The sequence below is a fragment of the Equus quagga genome, chromosome 2, assembly GCF_021613505.1.
Source record: "Equus quagga isolate Etosha38 chromosome 2, UCLA_HA_Equagga_1.0, whole genome shotgun sequence".
Taxonomy (NCBI): domain Eukaryota; kingdom Metazoa; phylum Chordata; class Mammalia; order Perissodactyla; family Equidae; genus Equus; species Equus quagga.
The window spans coordinates 145634111-145656668 of record NC_060268.1 but is presented as its reverse complement, the minus strand read 5'-3'; the positions used below and the strand labels follow the sequence as shown (position 1 = coordinate 145656668).

At 38.9% G+C, this 22558-nt stretch overlaps 2 protein-coding genes across 4 annotated transcripts in view; one reads left to right on the top strand and one right to left on the bottom strand.

Annotated features, from left to right (window-relative positions):
* ANKRD22 (ankyrin repeat domain 22) overlaps positions 1-20052 on the top strand; it is a 28521-nt gene extending 8469 nt beyond the window's left edge. The window contains exons 2-6 of the mRNA XM_046653115.1: positions 10357-10545; positions 13896-14003; positions 16343-16420; positions 18817-18915; positions 19193-20052. Of these exons, the coding sequence (XP_046509071.1) occupies positions 10357-10545; positions 13896-14003; positions 16343-16420; positions 18817-18915; positions 19193-19270 (552 nt within the window). The 3' untranslated portion in view covers positions 19271-20052. The remainder of the gene's footprint in view (positions 1-10356; positions 10546-13895; positions 14004-16342; positions 16421-18816; positions 18916-19192) is intronic.
* Positions 20053-20969: 917 nt separating this feature from the next.
* The window catches only part of LIPM (lipase family member M), a 36975-nt gene continuing 35386 nt past the window's right edge, over positions 20970-22558 (bottom strand). For all 3 annotated transcript variants that reach the window (XM_046653114.1, XM_046653112.1, XM_046653113.1), the window contains one exon: positions 20970-22084. In XM_046653114.1, coding sequence (XP_046509070.1) covers positions 21815-22084 — 270 coding nt within the window. In that variant the 3' untranslated portion in view covers positions 20970-21814. The remainder of the gene's footprint in view (positions 22085-22558) is intronic.

Below are 22558 nucleotides of genomic sequence, written 5' to 3'. Positions count from 1 at the left end.
CAACCTCAAGATTTCCCATTTCTGTATATGGGAATAAGAATTCTTTCCTATACGGAGTGTTTGAAAAGCAAGGAATTAGGGTTGACGATAGGAAATCAGTGAGTTGGCACTAGGTGAAGTGGATAGCAGGGCAAGAGAAAAAGGTTTTATCAAGAAGCTTTCCTTGAGAAAGGGAAATGAAGATGAGGGCAAGAAGCAGTAGCTTTAGAACCACACTAATTGGAAGCTGGCCTCTACCTGGGAAGTAGTGATAAGTTCTGAGACAAAATCAGACAGTCATTATACCTTTGGATGAAGAAGCAGAGAAAAGAAAAAAATCTTTTTCTTGGTATGCGTGTGACCCAAAACACAGTAAAAGCTATTTGCAAGTATATTATCAAAACTACAAATCAGAGCAAACCTATAAAATTTCCAGTAAGCTAGGATTGGCAAATGAAAATTAATAGCACTCCATCTATTATTAATACCTTATTGTCTGTCAAGTATCACTGATGTTTTCTTTATTCCCTGTCTTATTGTTTCATGTCTGTAAAATACTTATGATGGTTTCATAGGTTCACTCATACCCTGGTCCACTAACCTAAATTCTTCAAATATGAATTTTAGGGGATTTTAGTAATTTTATTAGTTCTGCTGAATGCTGGGGAGAGACTACTATGTCATATGATGGAGAATGTCACAACTGCTATGAGGCACCCATGTGAGTGCCTCCCAGGTTTTAGTCACCTGTGTATCCTACAGCCTCTCACAATGTCTGGTGAATATTGGGAGCTCAAAGTCTCTTAAACTGAATTGAAGAAAATCATCAAGGACTACAGATTGATTTGTAGCTTTTGTGCATAGAGTTTATCATGACTTAGTGCACAGGGTTGCATGGGGACAGGAGAGTCCTTGTGGGTTAAAACACTTGTTCTCAAGCCAGATAGACAAGAATGTGAATTCTATTTCTGTTTTGTACTAGTTATTAAGAGTTCTGAGCCTCAGTTTCCTCATCTGCCAGATGGGGTACTAGTACCTCCACTGTGAGGATTAAATGAGATGTTGGTAAAGTGCTTAGCTGTGTAGCTGTCATAAAAGAAAAGTTCAGTATATAGTACCTATTTTGACTATTACATTTTTTACCGTATTTGTAATTTCTCTTCAAAACAGACTTCCACTTAGAGATTTAATGCAAAAATACCTGTATTGGTTGATTGAATGTTTGGAGACATTGGCTACTGAGAGTTCAAGTCTTGGGCCCTTCCCCATCCCACCCTTCTTGTAGGTTGGGAACGCTAGTGCAGAGAAGTCTTGGGAATATGATGTCAGTTCCTGTTCATAGTGTGCTGGCTGGAGCTGGCTGGAGCCAACTTGAATTGGTTTGTGAGAACTGATTTTGGCCAACTCCAAGTTCATTGACCTCTCTTTGGCAGTTTCAAATCAGCCGGGTGGAAGTATTTTCACCATTGAAATTGAAAAACACCACAAAGAAGATTTTTTTTCTTTTTTCCCCAGTTCCCTTTAGAGAGCCGATGTTACCCATTTAAGAGCACACGACTGCTTCCTTTGGGCTGTGCACTTAACCTCTTTGGTAGTCTGAGGTAGTAGGGAGATATCAGGGCTTCTGATTTGCTACATTTTAGCAGCTAGAAACCACTCTTCCTTCGCCATTTCTCTTCATCATTGGGGGCAAAAGTTTTCTTTCCATCTCCTGGTCTTCATCACTGTGACCTCAGAGCTTCTCAGGTCTGCAGTGTGGCAATGGTGCTTCTTTAGCTTCCTGGCAGTGATGACAACATCATATTCTCAAGCAGACCTTGGTGGAGAAAGACTAGAAAACATACGTAAATGTGTGTTCTTCCTTGATATTCCCGTCACTGTTACTATTCCTCATAATCCAGCCACTACTGGGAATTTCTTTCATGTTACGTAAAGGCTAAATGGGCCAAGATAACCTCAAAAAAAAAAAAAAAAATCCTTGTGCCCTTTTTGTCTGAAAGAAAGAATTTGCTAAGAAATTTATAAATATAGTATGTGAAGAGATGAGTCATCAGAAAGAAAGGCTTGAGATTAATTGTAGAAATCAGATAAAACCTTTATTCTTGTACCCTCAGATTTCTTAATTTGAAGAGGAAGAAAAATACCCTTTCTTTTTCTGAGAAAACATTTCGTTAGTGCACAGAGCTCTTTACCTGAATCATTTTGCTTTAAAAACCACAACTCCTCCTCAGAAGTTGCTATGGAACATTTTAAATGGGTGGGGCTTCAGGATGGAGATGGTTAATAAGCAACTTATCAAGTCCTCTGAGCCTCAGGAGGAGTTCCACATGGTCTTTCCTTAGCCTGAGAATTAGGGCAGATCTGTTACACTTTAGGGGAAACGATACTGAAAAGTGGGAGTGGTGGGGGAACTTCGCTTTGAGAGACATTTATAGTGGTGCAAGCAGCTCAGACACTTTCATGTTATCAAAACAGTGCCAGGTATTTTTCTAGCTGGGATATAGATTCACTTGGAGGAGTATATTGCTTAACATACGTATGCTAATATAATATTGTTAATATATATTAATAATATAATAATTGATATTATATTATTAAATAATATATAAAGAATATTTTAATCATCAACATGCTGGCGGTATCATGTGCTTAACAGACATTTCTTAAATTTTAGGGCCTGAGAAATTGAGATGAAAAATGAGACAGTTGTGGGTCTCTAGCACCAAGTTCTTGGCTCTTTTTAAAGCCAGACATGTGGGAGGACTTATGTGCACAAAAAGTTGTTCCTAATATGCCAAGTTTCTGGGTTTCAAATGCCCCTTAACAAATATGAGTGTAAGGGTTGCAATGTTTCATCATGGCTTTACTTTGGTTATGGGGCTTGTTTCTTTTATCTTTGTGGTTGTTCTCAACCCTCACTGTGCCTCAGAATCACCTGGGGAATTTTTTTTTTTTTGGTGAGGAAGATTCTCTCTGAGTTAACATCTGTTGCCAATCTTCCTCTTTTTTTTTTTTTTGCTTGAGGAAGATTAGCCCTGAGGAACATCTGTGCCAATCTTCTATTTTGTATGCGGGTCACTGCCACAGCATGGCTCGACGAGTGGTGTAGGTTGGCACCTGGGATCCAAACATGTGAACATGGGCCACCAAAGCAGAGCATGCTAGACTTAACTACTATGTTATGGGGCTGGCCCCAACATGGGGAAATTTTAAATAACACTAATGTCCTCACCCTACTCCCACAGGTTCTGATTCAGTTGGCTAGTTAGTAATGATACCAGGGTCTCTATTTCATTTTTTTATTTTTTATTGAGGTAACATTGACTTATAACATTATATAAATTTCATGTGTACATCATTATATTTTGACTTCTTAATAGGCTACATTGTGTTCACCATCAAAAGTCTAGTTGTGGGGCTGGCCCCGTGGCCGAGTGGTTGAGTTCGTATGTTCTGCTTCAGCAGCCCAGGGTTTCACCAGTTCAGATCCTGGGTGCGGACCTAGCACTAGCCATCAAGCCACACTGAGTCGGTGTCCCACACAGCAGAACTAGAAGGACCTACAAATAGAATATACAACTATGTACTAGGGGGCTTTGGGGAGAAGAAGGAAAAAAGAAGTCTAGTTGCCATCTATCACTGTACGTACGTGCTCCTTTATCCCTTTCAGCCTCTCCCCACCCCCTTTCCCCTCTGGTAACCACTAATCTGTTCTCTATATCTGTGTGTTTGTTTATCTTCCATATATGAGTGAAATCTGCATGGTATCTGGCTTTCTTTGTCTGACTTGTTTCACTTTGCATAAGAACCTCAAGGTCCTTCCATGTTGTAAATGGCAAGATTTCATCTTTTTTGTGTCTGAGTAGTATTCCATTGTATATATTTACCAGTTCTTCTTTATCCATTCATCTATTGATTGGCTATTGTGAATAATACTGCAATGAACATAAGGGTGCATATATCTTTTCAAATTAGTGTTTTTTGGATAACTGCTCAGAAGTAGAATAGCTGCATCATATGGTGGCTCTACTTTTAATTTTTCGAGGAACCTCCATACTGTTTTCCATAGTGGCTGAACCAGTTTGCATTCTTACTAGCAGTGTATGAGAGTTCCCTTTTCTCCACATCCTCTCCAACGCTTGCTATTTCTTGTCTTTTTACTGATGGCCATTCTGATGGACATGAGGTGGTATCTCGTGGTTTTAACTTGCATTTTCCTAATAATTAGTGATGTCGAACATCATTTTTATGTACCATCTGTTTACTTTCTTTGGAAAAATATCTGTTTAGATCCTCTGCTGGGCCTGTATTTTCACAATGCCCTAATGCTTAACCAGGGTTGAGGATCACAGAGCTAAAATATTGACCTGGTTCTCATACAATATATTACTTTTCTAAACCTCCACCCCTTCCCTAACTTCACATCCCCAGCCAGGTCAGATGGATCAGTGTGTCAACCAACAAGTGATTTTTATCTATGTTCTAGGTGCTCACCTCTATGGAATTCTGACTTCTAGAAGGTTTCAATCTAGTTGGGAAGACTAGACTTAACCCACGAGGATAAGGCCAATGAGCAGCTTGAGATGCTGTATAGTTCTTGCCGTAGGTAGGAGAGGTCGTGGAGGTTTCTTGGAAGTGGATCATGAGCTGGGCCTTGAAGGATACATAGAAGGATACATGGAGGTGAATCATGAGCTGGGTCTTGAAGGCAGAAGGGAGGCAAGCAGGTAGCTCAGAGGTAGGAGTGAGACAATTGGCCTGAAAGAGAGGCAAGAGCATATAGAAGAAAAGTGGTTGGCCACAGCGAGGGGCTTTGAAAACTAGGCAAAAATCATGGATATTCACTCTCTAGGAAATGGGGAATGTAAGCCCAACTTCAGGAATGATAATTGCAATAAAAAATTAAATAAACAAAGTGGTGTGATAGAGAGTGCCTTGGATGGGGGACACACAGTCGCTTTAGACTGAGTGGTTAGGGAAGGTCTCTCTGAGGAGGTGACATGTGGGCTGATATATAATCCGGCCTACAAGAAAGCCAGATACACAGCTCATGAGTAAGTGCAAAGACCTGAGGGCAGAATTGAACATGGAATGCTCCAGAAATAGCTGGAATGTTGTGAACAAAGACAAGAATCATAGAGGAGATTGGAGAGAAAAGTTAGTTTATCAGTGGGCTCCATGAACCCCGTGCTGTAGGTTTTCAAGTTGTGCAGAGCACAACTCTAGGGAGCACCATTCACAGGTTAGTCTGCGGGAACTCCTGCACACTGTTGGCAAATATTCCTTCTCTTCAATCTCCTCCTCACTATCATCCTCTGCGTCTTCGCTGAAGTCTCATGGTGGTCTCTAGTTCAATCTATTTATTCCTTGTTTAACATTGTTATTTTATGACCATGGCTCAGTTCCTTACTTAAAGTCTTTGCTTGTATCTCTTTCTCCATCTTCTCACTTCTGTCCATCCACCATGCTCCAGGACCTGCTTCCACCTTCCTTGATTACTGATGTACAATTTCCCCTTTCTTTCTGTTCGCTGGTGTCAGCTTCAGTGACCTAATATCCACAAGCCTTCACTCTGCTTTCTTGACCTCTGTCTCTACTCCAAATCGGCCACCCAACATGACCACTTGTAACTTCTCACCCTGGTCAAAGTTCTGTCTGTAACATTTAGAATTTGGGCTCTGCCTCTTATCATAAACTTCTTAACTGGTCACTTTTCCACTAGATCACAAGTTCTGACTCTGCTCTCATTCTTTTCTGTGTTTCTATCTGCTTGTCTCTCTGTTTCTTCCAGTCCATCAGTTTCCACCTAGTTTACATATGTTGTCCATTCAGTCTGAATCCCATGGTGAACTACTTGCCTCTCATGCCCCTTACCTGGCAGACACATTTCCTAACCTTTGCTCCTAACTTTTGCCCCTTTGACTTTCTCCATCCATCTCTGACAATAGGTTTGCTAAAGAAAGTGACAAACCTAAATTGTAGGCTCAGCCCACTGTAGCTTTTTTTTTAAGATTTTTTTTTTCCTTTTTCTACCCAAAGTCCCCCAGTACATAGTTGTACATTCTTCGTTGTGGGTCCGTCTAGCTGTGGCATATGGGACGCCACCCCAGAGTGGCCCGATGAGCAGTGCCATGTCCACGCCCAGATTCGAACCAACGAAACACTGGGCCGCCTGCAGCGGAGCGCGTGAACTTAACCACTCGGCCACGGGGCCAGCCCCTGCCCACTGTAGCTTTTTAATGTATTTCTATAACCTGATGCTTCAAGTGATTTCATATTTTTCTTTATCTCATGTAGCACTTTTTCATTATGACTGCCCCAAATCTTTCCCACCATGCTCAAATGCCTCTTCCACCCTTGTCTGAGTCTTGTCTCCTATGTCACTAGCCCATTCATCTATTTAAACATCACTGCTATCTATTGAACTATCTATGTCTATCTATTTATGATAAATACATATTGGTACAAAGCATGAAGATCAAACCTCAGACTTTCTGGCAAAAATTTCAGTCAACATAAAGTTCTCTGTATCCCAAATATCTGTCTTTCCTCCCTTGTTTTGGCCTTAGAGCCAGAATTGTAATTCTGTTTAGCAAGGCAAAGGCTTAAGACCCAAAAGGTCTTAAATGCAAAGTCTTGTAGCTAGAAGACGTTTTGAAGGCTGTTTTTCAAATTGCCTGAGGTAATTAGAGCCAGAATGTATGCATTCTGTAGTCGTTACCCTTGATTTGATTCCTGGCACTGCTAGTTATGAGCTGTGTGACTTTGGACAGGTAAGACAACTCCCTCAGTTTCACCTGTACACCATGGGTATAATAATATTACTTACCTTATAGGGCTGTTGTGAGGGTTAAATGTACTAAAAGTACTAAAGAACTCAATAAAAGTTAGCTCATGTTATAATTTATTCATTCACTTATTTACTAATAAATATATCTTAAATTCTTATATGTGTCAGGCATATGCTGTATGCTGAAGATACAATGTTGTACAAGCACAGACACAATACCTGCTTTCATGTAGTTTGCAGTCTAGTTGGGGAGATAGCTGTCAATAACACTCATACCTTTATTTACTTAGATCAAGGGTATGATAATGGAGTGGTAGAGGATGAAGTTGGAAAGACAGAATGTATGAAATTTGAAGAATCATGTGTGTCAGCTTGAGGACAATAGACTGATCCGATTGGTCACCACTGCAGGTTTTCAGCAGGGAAGGGACATGAAGCTGCTGTTTTTGGAGGATGGGTTGGGGGCTGGATGGGTGAGACAGCAAGTAAGGGCAGTTAATGGTTAGTTTTGCAATAGTCCTTGTGAAAGTGATGAAGATCTGATCTAGTACTTTGGCAGGGAGGATGAATAGAAGGGTTCTGAGAGTATTTGGGATAGAATCATCATGATAATTTCCCAAGTTCTCGAAGTTCTCTACACTCAAAGTTCCTCCAAGTTCCAGAAACTTTAGAGGCCAACAAAATTCATAATAGCTCTTCCCTCAACCCAAATGGGCAGCCCCCTCTTCTTTCGCATTCCTAGTGGTCAACCAGCACTTTTCTATCCGACTTCCCTTCTGTCTGTCGTTAGTGCTTTTATGACCGTGAGCTGCCCCCTAGTGGAGATGAAAGTTTATAACAGCGTGGAATCTTTTCAACTCATGCAACAAACTGCTTAGATGTCTAACTGAGCCAGGCAGACATTTTACCTTTCAATCCCAGAAACTGTGTTTTTAGGATATAGGAAGCCCAGGAAAGATGGAAAGATAAGATCAGGTTAATACCATTTTAAGTAATATCGCTCAATAGAGATTGAGAAAGCACTTGAAGGCACTGGGCCACTCTGGCAGGAAAACTGTCCACGTTTTCCCTGCCTCCTTCTGCTTACCTCTCAGTAAAGATTTTGAGGAGCCCAAGCAGAAGGGGCTTTATTTGGTGTCCTGTGGGAATGTGGGCTCAGCGTTGTCAAATCTTTCATTCTTTTAAGAGAACCTGGAAAGCCAGATTATACATGAAATATTCCAGGTTTTTTAATGTTGTAATGTAAAATTTTAAGAAAAGAAAACTCTATAGCCACTTGTTTTCAAGTTCTGCACAGTAGATCATCAGGTCCCAAATGCCAGCCAGTTTTCACTGGTTTATGGTAAAATTTACAAAAAAGGACAATGAAACAGATTTTTCCATACAGCTAAATCTGTCTAATATAGAAGACTATTTATCTCCGCTGTGATTATATTTTTATATATTTTGTTAAAAGATCTTTGTTTTGTACTTATATTTATGTTAAAATATCTTTTATGAAATGATTATATTGCTTCTCATGTATTTAATTGGCAAAATCATGGGCTGGTGACTTAACATTGTCTCATTGTATTTAGTTTTGTTTTACTTGTTATTTAAATCTAAGTGACTGGGCATCATTGCTAAGACAATGACAATTCACTGAAAGTTTTTGAGCACGATTTATGCTTAAAGAGCACTAACCCACAGCCCTCGCAGTTGATATAGAAGGTGTATTGGTTGGGGAGACTCAAGGTCCAGAAGTGTGGCAATCACAGAGTGTGAGGACCTAAAGGAATTTTGCTTCACACCTTTATTTTGTGACCGGAGGACACACTGAGGGGAAGAGGTTTGTCCACGGTCACTCTGGAGATAGGAGTAGAACCACGACTACAACCCAGTTTCCTGACACCAGATAAGTGTCCTTTCAATCACCCTGGTTGCTTCCGTGTCAACCGGATGGTACCCCAAGACACTACTGAGCCTGATTGGGGATAAACCCTGGTAAAGGGAAGGCTTCAGGGTAGTAGAAAGGGTGATTCATGTAATTGCACATTTCAGTTGCAAGTTGGAACCCCTGCATCATGCTCATTTCATCTTGGGGTACAGAAGTTTGCCTTTTATCTGCTGTTGAGTTGACTTTCCTTTAGGAGGTTTCCTTCACGAGTAGGTCTTTGGGTTTAAAAGTATCTTACTTTTAAAAACTCACTTATTGTTGTATTTGGTTGTGTTGGAACATGAGTTGATTAGCAAATGTACCCCTTGACTGTCTCACTGGTCAGTCCCAGCTGCAGCAGGTGCTTGTGTACCCAAGTCTACACTCCATGAAAATTGTTTTCTTATTTGGGGGTGTGTGTGTGTGCGTCTTATATCCCCAACTGGTAAATAAATTTCATATAATTGTGAGTAATATATTTTATACGTTTTTTTCCCCTCTAGAAAATGTGGCTGGCATGCAGTAGAGGTTTCACTTTGTTACCAGATTAAAAAATGACTTGATAAGCAATAATAGTAACTTCCATAAATTGCACAGCATCTATGTGCCAGGTATCATTCCAAGAGCTTTTTGAACACTGTCTAATTAAAATGAGTCTAGAAATCTTCAGTGTTTCCTACCGTGTGCCCAGGGCTGTGTCATATGCTGGGGATATGGTGGTGAATTGAATGATGTATCCTCTATCCACATGAAGTGTGTAGCCTGAACTTGAATCCTCCCGGCAGTCACTGCTGCCTCGGTCCCTCCTGATTCATGCTAGCCTGAAACACATGATTATAAATAACTAAGAAAAGAGTTACAGTTATGCCAGTTGCTGTGCATGAGTGTCAGAGTCAGGAAAGACTTAGACAAAATGAAAACTAAGTTATGATATGAAGGATGAGTTAGCAGTTAGCCAGATGAAGAGAGAGGGGAAAAGTGTTTTATGAAGAGGGAGCAGCAAGGGCAGAGGCCCAGATGGAAGAAATTAAACATGGGGCATTGAAAAAGGCAGAGAAATCCAGAAGGAGGGCAGAGGGGAAAAGTGGGCAAGATGAAGTCTGCTTAGGTCTTGCTGTTAAACTCCCATTGTGCTTTGCAAAGCTCCTTATAATGCTTTCTAAAATAGAAAGCGTCTAAAGGCAGTTAGTTACATAATGTATTATTTGTATATCATTTGTCAAAAATAGGTCTTTTCCACTGTGCTGAGTTCCTCGAGTACAGGGGCCCATGCTCCTCTGTCTCATCACATGGTGCTGCCCTCTACTCCTCCAAAGTGCTGTTTTTTCTTTAGTAAAATCCTGCTTTCCTGACAGACACCGTCTATCCATGAACACAACACAATTTCCATACCGAGTCGCATCTGCAATAGCATCACTCATTCACTCATTCCTCCATTCGATGAACATTTCTGTGTGCCAAGCAATTTAGGAAATCGTAAGAGGTTCCTCATGATTATGCTTGTTCTAAACTTAAGGCTAGGCAGAACCGAGACCCAAAATCCTATCTACAAAGCAATATGTTGCAATTTGGAAACACTTGAATTTTAAGTTATTGGGTATAATGATGTTTTTCTTATTGTGGTTTAATTGCACCTGTATTTCGAAATGTGCTTTTGTTTTCCTCTCCTCAGCCCATCTGCCAGGCGGCCTATCAGAATGACTTTGGTCAAGTGTGCCGGTGGGTGAGGGAGGACAGGAACTGTGTCAACGTTCAAGATGGCTTTAATGGAGACACTCCGCTGATCTGCGCTTGCAGGCGAGGGCACCTGAGAATCGTTTCCTTCCTTTTAAGAAATGCTGACGTGAACCTCAAAAACCAGGTAAGGCCGAGACATGTGAGCAGAGAGAGTAATGGATCATGGTAATTCCTTTTTCCTCACACCAAGGGAAGTAGTGAATGTCATTTTCTTCTTGCCTGTAGCTCCGAATACCAACAATTTTTTATTTGTTTGTTTTGCCTTGCTTTAGAGAGACTGATACTGAGGACAGTTGATTAGGCTCAAAATGCAAAATCAAACATAGTTCAATCAGCAGGCATATTTTGCGGTGGATTACAGCCTTGTACTTCTGTAAAGGAAGAGAACGGTTCACTCATTTGACTGGATGCAGCTTCTTCCTTTTTTTCCTTCTCCTCCCCTCATGCTTTTCCTTGATCTACCCCTTCTCTCTCCCCAGTTTTCCTCCTCACTATTGCAGAAGTAATGGGAAAGATTGCCTGGGAAAAACTATTGACCCAGTGTTGCTATTTCATTAGTTAGACTTTTACCTACTATGTCAGCGTTCTGATCTCCAGAAGATCCTAGAGTTTTCTTATAGAATGAAAGAATTCCAGTGAGAAATTTGCCAAGGACAAATAAGCTCATGAACCAGAGGCTGCTCGGAGCCACACAGAAAGGCACAAAGAATGTACTGAAAGATGCGCTGTTCGCTGACTTAGAGCCTTCAGGATCAAGGAAGTGCAGAATATGTGTGTTATTGCTGTGACCGTCCTCTCAGAACCCCTTTGAACATCCAGTGTCTGCATCATAGTAAAGGCAACATTTAGAGTACACCGAGTAAATATAAAAAGGCATTATTTATAATAATTATAAAAGCCCTTTATCCACTCACATAAGTTCAGTGAGAATAAACAGCCTGTAGGGCCCACTCGCCCCTTCCAAGTCAGTTTAAAGACTGGCTCATTTAGAGTAATAACCTGTTAGCAGAAAATGGATCACTACTGGACTTTCTTGTTTGTGTTTACTGTTTTTTGTTTGGTTGGGTTTAAAAGCAAGTCATGCCTGTGCTGGATCTAGCGCACAGCTGAGGAACCAGGCGTATGAAGTTGGGGTGAGAGGAGTGGAGAAGACAGATGTCTATGGATTTATATCCTTTCTCAAGAGACTTGCATGTTAGGAAGCCGAGGGAGGGAGATGTCTGACAACACAGGGACGGGGCTGAGGAGACACCCTTATCTCTGTTTTGCAGAGACCAAGCTAGCTTGCTGGGATCCTCTGGTATCAGGAAAATCATGGAAAGGTCTTTATGGAGACTTTAGATTAATAGAGATTTTATCAGACGAAGTGTTTGGTTTGCATTTTCTATTTTTAAAATATTTTTAATTGTTTTATCTTTTTCATTTTTCCCAAATACTAATGTTGATACATTAATAATCTGAACCAGTGCTTTCTCATTTCTTGAAGCTATGACAATGGGCTATTTCCAGAAGGACTAAACAAAGGCCTTGAAAACAAACAAACAAAAAGCTCTGCTGGTGATTCAGATGCACGTGCCTAGTGGAAGGCGTTGATTCTATGGAAAGCAAATTAATTACAACATAAAGATACTTTTTTGTTATTGGTCTGTCAAATTGATCCAGATTAAAAAAGAAAATCCAGCATTGATCAAGAAGGAAGTTTAAATCATTATCATTTCACTGGAGCACAATTTAGCAGCACGACATGAAAAGCATTAATGCCTTTTATAGCAGGAATTATATTTTTAGAAACTTATGCTAAGGACAAATTTATAAATGTTGACGAAGCTTTTTGGATGAAGATGTTCAAGGAGTATTATTTAGAAAAATGACAAGTTAAAAACTTGAAATGTCCAACAGGTAGGTCTTGGCTAAGTAAATTAGAATAGCTCCATTCAGTAGAAAGCCATGCAGCCATTATACTCATAATGTATATACTCATTTAATATTTTAAATGAGTTTAAAAATATTAAATGGCAGGGAAAAATGCATGCATTCTAAATGTCACCTGAAAAAAAAGCAGATATGATTTTGCATATGCAGTATGATCCACATTTTAAAATTCCTCATATATGCATTTTATTTATTATTATTTTTTAATTTATTAATTTTTTTTTTCTGAGGAAGATTTGCCCTCAGCTAACATCTGTGCCAATCTTTCTCTATTTTGTATGTGGGTTGCCGCCACAGCATGGCTGACCAGCGTGTAGGTCCACACCTGGGATCCAAAACTGAGAACCCGGGCTGCTGAAGCAGAGCGCACAAATTTAACCATTACGCCATGGGGCTGGCGCCTACATGTATGAATTTTTAAAGACTGGAAGAAAATAAAGCAAAATGTCCACAATTAATTCTGGGCTGTTTGATAATGGGTGATTTAAAATTCTATCATTATATTCTTGTCTAGTTTTACAGAGAATGTAAAAATCTTGATATTAGGGAAAAATAAGTATTCTTATTTAAGAACAGTGCCTTCCCCAAGTGAAAATGAACCTCTCGTTTCTCTCTGGCCTTCCCTCTCTTCTCATTGATGTGGCTGGCTTTCTGATTGCCATAGCCTGTTTTGCATTGTACTTATTTGTGCATGTTTCTCTCTACCTTCATTTGAATATGAGGCCCTAAGGCTTCACATCCCCCACCATCCCTAGAAACTTAAGTCTATCATCTGATAAATATTCACATATTTGAAGAATTAAATTGAGTTATTTCCGTTCTTCTAGCACTGCCTGTATGCATGTGGGAACATAGAAAAATTGCCATGTGGTTAAGATTTTCCTATGAGGAAATCACAAAATGAATAATTGTATACCATAGATGATTAAGGGTTAACTATAGCTTTTCATACTGAATTCAGTCCTATATTTACAGTCCTATGTTAAATTTATATATATATTTTTTATCAAAAATTAGAATGAGTGTGAGAATCCATCTTTTTTTTTTAAACCTTTTTTTTTTTTATTTATTTTTATTTTTTCCTTTTTCTCCCCAAAGCGCCCCGGTACATAGTTGTATATTCTTCGTTGTGGGTCCTTCTAGTTGTGGTATGTGGGATGCTGCCTCAGCATGGTTTGATGAGTAGTGCCATGTCCGCGCCCAGGATTCGAACCAACGAAACACTGGGCCACCTGCAGTGGAGTGCGCGAACTTAACCACTCGGCCACGGGGCCAGCCCCGAGAATCCATCTTTTGATGATTTGTAAAATGTACATTTCACCTGTTGTCTTTCTGTGGCCCTCCCCCCAGCTTTTTCTTTAGATAGTTTAACATTCTCTTCATAGAACCTGTGTTTATTAATCAGACATACTCCACAAAAAGAGATGCATGGGTACCATAAAAATTAAAAGCACAAACTAGACTTTTTGTTATGGTAATCTGAAAATATGAAGCTTGAAATGAAATATTTTATTCATAAAGAGTTCTTTTCTTAATTTTTAGAAAGAGAGAACCTGCTTGCATTATGCTGTGAAGAAAAGATTTACCTTCTTTGATTATCTACTCATTATCCTCTTAATGCCTGTCCTGCTTATTGGGTATTTCCTCATGGTGAGTACAACACTTGTGAGTACAAAGGGTAAAGGAGTAGGAGATCAACAGCATGACTCATCAGGTTTTGCTAGACCAGAGAGATGTAAAGAAATAGGAACAAAATAAGCCCTTGGTTTGTATTCTATAAATATTTCCAACATTCATGCAATACTCTGAAGTCAAGCAAGAAGAAAGGTAGCAAAATAGGTCAATCAATGGTCAAATAATCTGTGCAGTGTTTATTTAGAAAAATAAATTAACCTTGATTATGAAGCATCTGAAGGAAACAAAAAAAATCCCGAATATTTAAAAAAAATTCCCTTCCTTCTCTTTCTTTTCTCTTTTTTTGTAGGAGGAGTTTAAGTCTTTGTATATATTTTTCTGAGTTTCTGATTTTTAAGGAACCACCCCGGTTGTGAGTTAAAAAATAGATCCCAAGAGATTTGCATCCAGAAGTTGACAAACACAGAAGATCTTTATAGAGAATTTGAAGCCCACCTTTCACTTTGATAGATTTATTTATGCTTGAATGAATCTTTGGCATACGGTAATTTTCTTGAGTAAAGGAAGATGTAATTGGTGTAGGAATGCAGTCATATTATGAGTAAAAGATGACGCTTGAGTTTTTGTTTTGTTTTGTTTTTAAATAGAGTGACAGCTTTGTACTGACTCATTCACTTTTTTCCATCTGGTTCCCTGTGGCCGTTTCCACTTTTGAGAGATGATGTGTAATTTACTCCAGTGAAAGGACCAAGCTCCCTTCTCTTTTTAGACCATGGGGGTTAGTTATCTCTGTTAGCATAAGTTCCAGAACAAAGTTGGCCAGTTGGAACTTGGATTTATGGGAGAGAGAAAACTATAAATCACTGATAAATACATAATCCACATATATCTTTGGGAAGTTCTTGAAAAATTAATTATGTGTTTAATACCTAGCATTTGAGTATTTGTAGTTTTGGGGCAGGCGGGAGTTCAATCATTCATTTACAAATGTTTTTAGAGATTATGAAGAAAAAACTCACAGCTGTGATTAACAAGACTCATTCAGAATTTCTTGACATTCACACAATCTTGCTTTCTAAGACAGTTCAATGTTTAAGAGCTAGAGGCCTAAGCAAAAATACTAATTATAATGAATAGCTTGGCTCTGATTCCACAGATGTCCTATTTATTCATGTGGCTTGAGATTGTAAATTTGTGATACAAAAGGGATAAGTCATTGAAGAGGAAACTATAGGGGAAGGGACCAGAAAGGACTGTGTAGGAAGAGAAAGGCAGTTTAGATGTTGACATAGGAAGCACAAAGAGAGAAGACAACTGGGTGGGGCTTCCTAAATTATAAATGGGCTGAACTCCAGGACATGCCTACTTGAGCAGGGAGAGCTGTACTGCCTAAAGCAGTGGGATGCTGGGGGAGTGCTCAGGTTATCATGTTGTCAGAATCTCTGGGGACTAGGCAAGAAAAGTGGATTTCTGGGGAACCTAGTTAATTTCATTCATTTGTTCAGTCATTCAACACATGCTTATTATGGACCTACGACATGCCAGACCCTGCGCTGGGCATTAGAGATACAATGAGGAACAAGCAATTGTAGTCCTTGTCCTCATGAGAGTTAGAGGGTGGATAAGAATAAGCCATTACTCAAATAACGAAACACATGTAAAATTACCATGAAGTGGGTGGTACAGAGAAGTGATTGGTGTTTTCGGAGCCCAGAAGAAAGGGATTTCACCTGGCCAGGTAGGTCAGGGAAGGCCTCCTGGAGGAAGAGAGCCTTGGGCTGAGATACTAAAGAAGAATTTACCAGGCAAAGAAGGGAGGGAGGAGGTTCTAGGCAGAAGGAACATTCAGTGCAACTATTCCGCGGCACCAGGGAGCCTGGTGGGAATGAAAGACTGACACAGGCAAGTGTGGCTAGAGCAAGGTGAGCCAGGAGGTGTGGAGTAAGAAGCCTAGGGCCATAGTGGAGGCCAAAACATAGGGGGCCTTGTAGACCATGTTGAAGAGCATGATTTGTCCTCAGAGCAGTGGGATGTTATTGAAGGCTTTTGAGCAGGAAGGGAAAGGCAGGTCGCTGGACCCCATCCTCAGTAGGATTTGGCAGGTCTGGATGGGGCCCTATAATTTGCATTTCTAAGTTCCCAGGTGCTGATGCTGCTATTCCAGGACCACACTTTGAACTTACAACTTTACCTAATTGATGCTGAAGGGAGGTGAGGGGGTGGGGAAAATTTTTAAAAAGATGCAGATGCATAGGAGTGTTGGAATTAAAATGAAGCCTCTTGATTAGAATAGTCCAGACATAAGATGAAGAAAATGTTTGTAAATAAACGTCTCTTGCACATGTTTGTAATAGGTATCAAAGACAAAGCAGAATGAGGCTCTTGTACGAATGCTACTTGATGCTGGAGTCGAAGTTAATGCTACAGACTGTGTAAGTTTGAATCCTTACTCATTTCGAAACAATACTCAAAACAGTATTTGTAGGTAGTATGATTGTCATCTCTTACGTTGCCTGCTTTGTTTTCCTAGACACTTTTACATTTAGTTTTTTTTTCTTTCCTTTTTTATTTCACTGCCAGTTAAGTGAACTTGAGATTGTTTATATGCTGCCACTGAACTCATGGGAATAAAATTTTTATTGAATATAGAACATTTTTAAAAGAACTGCTCCACCATTGGTGAGAAGTTAAGGAAAACAGAGACTCTGGCAACAAAATTCCACCCTTAGTAGTTCAGAAACTACTGAGTCAGAATGCCTACATAAAAACCCAGGCTTGCTGCTTTTTAGCTCTGTGTCTTTTGGCAAGTTATAAATTGGTTCGACTCTTAGTTTCCTCTGTAAAATGAGGATATCGATAGCACTTACCTTACAGGGCTTATTCCTGCAAAACGCTTAGAGTGCCTGACACATAGAAAGTACTGAATGAATATTAACAGCTGCCACTGAGGCCAAGATCCCAACCCATTGGTGAGAAAGTCTCTGTCTGTGCTCTAAGGAAAGAGAAGGACACAGGTCACAGAAAAATCAAAGTTATGGTGAGAGTGGTGATAACAGTAAGAGCGCATCAGCTGACTTCTTCCAGTTTATAAGACTAAGGTTATGCTTTCACCTTTTACCCTTGCACCCTTAAACTTATCTTCCTCCCTTAAATGATCATACGTTGGTCAAAAGTTTATTTGTATAGAGTTTTAATTGTTTATATTGATTGAATAAAATTTGGGGTTCCCAGTGCTTTATTGAAAAAGTAGGTAAGTAGAAATTTGACTTCAAAAAAACTAACATTCTTTTTGTGATCCCTAATTTATTTTATGTGTAGGCAACTCTGTGTGAGTGTGTGTGTGTGTATGTGTGTGAGAGAGAGAGAGTGAACACAAGAGAACAAGTTTATGAAGTGTATGTTTTCCTTTTATTTCAAATAGAACTTTTGGATTAATTTGGATAGACTACTACTGTGCATCATTTCCTTAGATAACTTTGAAATGTACTAAGTAAGATGCTATTAAAAATTAACTAAAAGATTTGTTGAAGGTTTTTCTTGGTCTTTTCATTTAAATTCATAAGGTTTAAAACTTGTGCCTGTGACCAAAATTTCTCTAGGATATTTTTCTAGCTATGTTTATCTCTATTTATAGACAGAGATGCTCCATTCCTATAAACACACATGTTCACACACACACACAGACATACTTTCTCCACCAAACATATTTCGAAAGCTATATGAATATTAAAATTCATTTTCCAACTCTAAGTAATGCAGTGTATTATATTTTTAGGTAATTTGACTCTATTTCACATGGAAAAATTCAGGGCCAGATCTTCCATTTATCATGTCATCACTTAATAAAAATAAGTGATTGCAGTATCTCCTATGATCTTAGAAGAGTTCCTGGGGAATGAGATCCAGCATTAATTGTATTAGTCTTGATAATCAAAGATATTATTTCTTTACTTACCAAAACCATGGTTGTTTGCCTGTTTTTTTGGAAGGCAAAATATCGGGCACAAATGCCCCAGCTACTAATTTCTTTTGACCTGTAGCTAGTGTTTGAAATGAGTACTAACACAGTACATCCACTATTTTATAATAGATAAGGTAAGCTACAACAAACCAAGTATGGGAGACTTCTCTGTATGTCTCCATTGATCTGTAGGTGTGCTGTAACAACATAAGCACTGGCCACCTTCTTTAGATTGTGGAGATTTTGATCGAGAACCATAGAGGATGATATTTGCAAAAAGGCCCATGTGAAGTCTCTTTAAGAGAAAAGATGGTAACATGATCAAGGTAGTGATTGCCCAGAAATATAGAATTCTACAAAGAAACCTTGGGATAATTCATCATCAGCTTTTTATAAGTTGCATTTTTTTCATTTGGAACAGAAAATGAGAAAGGAAAGAAAGATATTAATGGGTTCTAGGACATTAATAATATACACATTGAGGCAGAAAAAGATTTTTTTTTTTTTTTTGCTGAGGAAGATTCACCTTGAGCTAACATCCATTGCCAATCTTCCTCTTCTTTTTTCACTTTTTTATGTAGGCTGCCACACAGCATGGCCACTAACAGATGAGTGGTGTAGGTCTTTGCCTGGGATCCAAACCTGAGTTGCTATGGTGGAGAGCACCGAACTTCACCACTAGGCCACTGGGGCTGGCGCAGAAAAAGACTTTTTAGGTCCAAAAAATATAGTTTCACATAGATGGTTTGCAAACTGTTTTGCTTATTGTACACTACAAAATCTGAAAAGTTCTTGCTTAAGAACTACATGCTATGGTCTGTAAAGAGTCTACTTGATGAGTTGCAATGTTGATCCTTTGTGTTTCAGTATGGCTACACTGCATTACATTACGCCTGTGAAATGAAAAACCAGACTCTTATCCCTCTGCTCCTTGAAGCCCATGCAGACCCCATGATAAAGAACAAGGTGAGGCTCTGTGGACCATGGTCTGAGGTCCTTCCAGCCACATAATCTTTTACCTTCAGCTTTGTGTTGAAGTAAATTAATTGCCTCTCATGTTATAAACAGCGAGGTTAATCATCCTCATTTAAGGATTAAATTATCCTACTACTTTTGGAATTGAATAACATTTAAAGCCCTTGCCAAGCCTGAGAGTCCATAGGTCTAAACTGTTTACTAGACCCTTTGTGTTGACATCTGACTCTATTGGAAATAAATAACTATAATTTATTTTTCTTCTCAGCGTGGTGAGAGTTCCCTGGATATTGCACGGCGATTAAAATTTTCCCAGATTGAATTAATGCTAAGGAAAGCATCATAATCCTTGTGAACTCAGATGGAGAAGCAGAAAAAGTTAAAGGACTGGATTCTATCTCCTTCTTGGCCTAATGGTCTGTGGGTCACTCAGCCTGGATGCCACCATTTTAAGGGGATAATGATGGTTGCCATGGGTAACATTTTTGAATAGCTTTGTGTTTGTGGTTTTTGTTCAGTGGAGCTCACCATGGCCATAATTAAAGCTGTTGGATTCTCCACTTCAGTCAAGAAAAGGTGATGTTTCAAACGCAATCTCTCCTGACGAAGAGGATCAGAGTTATCTGAGATAGTGTTCTTTCTTCTCATTTGTGTCCATCTTATAAAGAGGCCGTCCTGTCTATATCATGCCCTGGGAGAAAACCTGTTCTTCTCAGTCCCTCTTAAGTCGTAACAGGAAGAACTGAAGTATGCACATTTGTATAGAATGGTGTGGGTATGTGAGTGGGTTCAGAGATTCATATGTAAATATTCCTTTAATGAAAAAACCTCAACAAAGCATTTATTACTCATCAGTGATGAGAGAGTGTTTACACCACGGAAATTGGCAAATGCCACAAATCAAGGCTTTTTTTTTTTTTTCCGGAGATGTGGTTTATCAGTACACTGCTAAACATTTTGGTATCAGTTTACAAATAAAAGCCGTCCTGATTTTGAACAAGACTATGTAACTATCAAGATGTTTGTTCAAAAATACCTTTATGATTCTTTTGTGAATACAAGGCAGCTACTAAACTTGTTAGTTCTGTTTATTTTTGTTGATAAAATTTAAAATATCATTGTAAATTATTTGGATGAAGGATTCTTTTACAAGTAATAGAGCTATATGATGAAGTCTATATGGATTATTCTTCGAGATAAGAGATTGAATATTAAAATATCTGTCTCAACTCATTTGTCAATGAGACAGAGTAGAAATAAATGTATTTACAAAATGAGTGAATTTTGCAAAGCAAAACTGAATCGTGAATAGCTTTAGACATAAACTAAACCACATTATATGTAATAACAAATATAATCTGAGTGAAAGATTTACCATCTTTGAACAGAACAAAGATCTAACACAAATCAAATCCAGAAATATTTATTGAACCATGTATAAGACCTTAAGGCACATATTTTGTGAGGGAAGTAGTAGGGTGTAGATACAGATTCTAAAGCCCTTACATGTCTGTTAATAGAGGCTGGCCTGGTGGCATAGTGGTTAAGTTCGCACGCTCCACTTTGGTGGCCCAGGGTTCGCTGGTTCGGATCTTGGGTGAGAACCTACATACCACTCATCAAGCCGTGCTGTGGTGGCATCCCACATACAAAATAGAGGAAGATTGGCAAAGATGTTAGCTCAGGGACAATCTTCCTCAAGCAAAAAGAGGAAGATTAGCAACAGATGTTAGCTCAGTGACAATCTTCTTCACCAAAAAAAAAATAGTCTCAATAGATTATCTAAGATCCATTCACACTGAACTGAGTTACCAGGTGACTCTGGAGGATGAAAAAAAACAAGAGTATTTCACACATCACTCTATCTTCTATACACACCAGTATACCTTCAATTTGGTTTCAGAGTTTTGAAAACTTGTACTATTACTCATGGAATGCATAACTATCATCTTTGAAACTGTGTGAAAATTAGAAAATTTTTTATAGAAATAAATCCATATTTGTGAAGGAGTTGGGGTGATTGTCTAATAACAACTTTGTCAAGATCAAAGGACAACATACACAATGATTTATTTTATTATGCTCATGACATTATAAAATTTTCTTTCTAGCTTTCAGCTTTTGAAGGCAGAAAACTGGGCCAGATGTTTCTAGCTGTTAGGTTTCCTGGCAACAGCCCGTAAACTCTCAAACAAGCTTGGACTACAATCGTGGTGCTGAAATACACATACATGCTTTATGCATTTATTGGAAAACTCATAAAAATCCTACAAAAATATCGTCTCTGAGACTCAACTATAAAACTATGACACTTAGGCCAGTTCTGAAGATGCTTAAAATATATTTCATCCATACTGAATATTGATTTTTTTTTTTTTGGGTAAAGCAGCTCGACTTCTTGAGGAGGTATTGTCTCTATGGCAATAAGGTGAAAATGTCTAGCTTATTTTGGCAAAGTTAACAACAATTCAGAGATTCAAGACCTCTGTCCGAATTTGTCATTTTACTTTATTGCTCAAAAAATATGGCTTATAGAAAAAAAATAAATGTTTTAGGGAGGTTTACCTGAATGACAGAGAGAATGCCCAGATAATTTCTAGCTATCAGGTAAAACCTACCTTTCAAAATGATAGAATATATAATAGCACATTGAAACTTATGTTCACCCAATGCGTAGTTTAATTAACTGAAAAAAAATTTAAATGTCAGTTTTAGTGCCAAATGCAGGAACTCTGAAGGAATGTCTACTCTATCTCTGTCCTCCCTTCTCCATTTCCCTTCTATTGATGTGGTCGGTTTCCAATTCTAAAAATCCTCAAAATCTCCCATTCCTGGACCCCAGCCCCATTTTCCATGAGGTTTCTCCTAAGACTTGTCAACGTCAGATGCCTCATAATCTGGCCCTGCACATCCCCTGGGAAAAGTTGGTCTCTTCATGCTTCATCAGTTGTATGATTTCATTGTACATACGATGAGCAGCATCCAAACCCCAGATGAAATCTGCATGAGCCCATTCAGGAATGTTCTTATGGTAAATGAGGTTGGTCACCTCGGAGAGCAGTGCTTTTGTGTCTTCTGGATTTGAAAGCCAGTCCTGACCCCCAGTCCACATTGCTGTAGGGACCATCACATCTCTAACTTTGTACCTTATAGGAGTTGGCTAGAAAAAAGAAACAGTTTTTAACTGTAGATAACATTTGGACTTCCGCACTCATAATTTACACTTCAAATAAACATAGTAAATATGCCCTGTGTTGAGACGAAAGGTTCGTGGGCACTGGAGTCATATAGAACTACATTAAGAGTTTCTCTTCCAGCCCCTACTTTAAAGTAAAAGTACTTAACCTCACAGAGCCTCAGTTTCTTCATTTGTGAAAGATCTATAACTTAATAGGTTAAATGAGAAAATAGGTAAATTGCCTAGTACTTTAGGCATTAAATAATGTTAAATTCTTTTTCTTCCTGTTAATAAATACTTTACACATAAATTGCCTTTAGAAGACAACGTTCCTGTTCTTTCAAAGAATTTCACAAACCTTTCATGAGGCCAGAGTTACAGATACTCTACAGAGAAAGACAAGAGAATGAAATCTACTGAGAAGGCCTCTGGGTCTTCAGAGACCTCTTGTGTTAA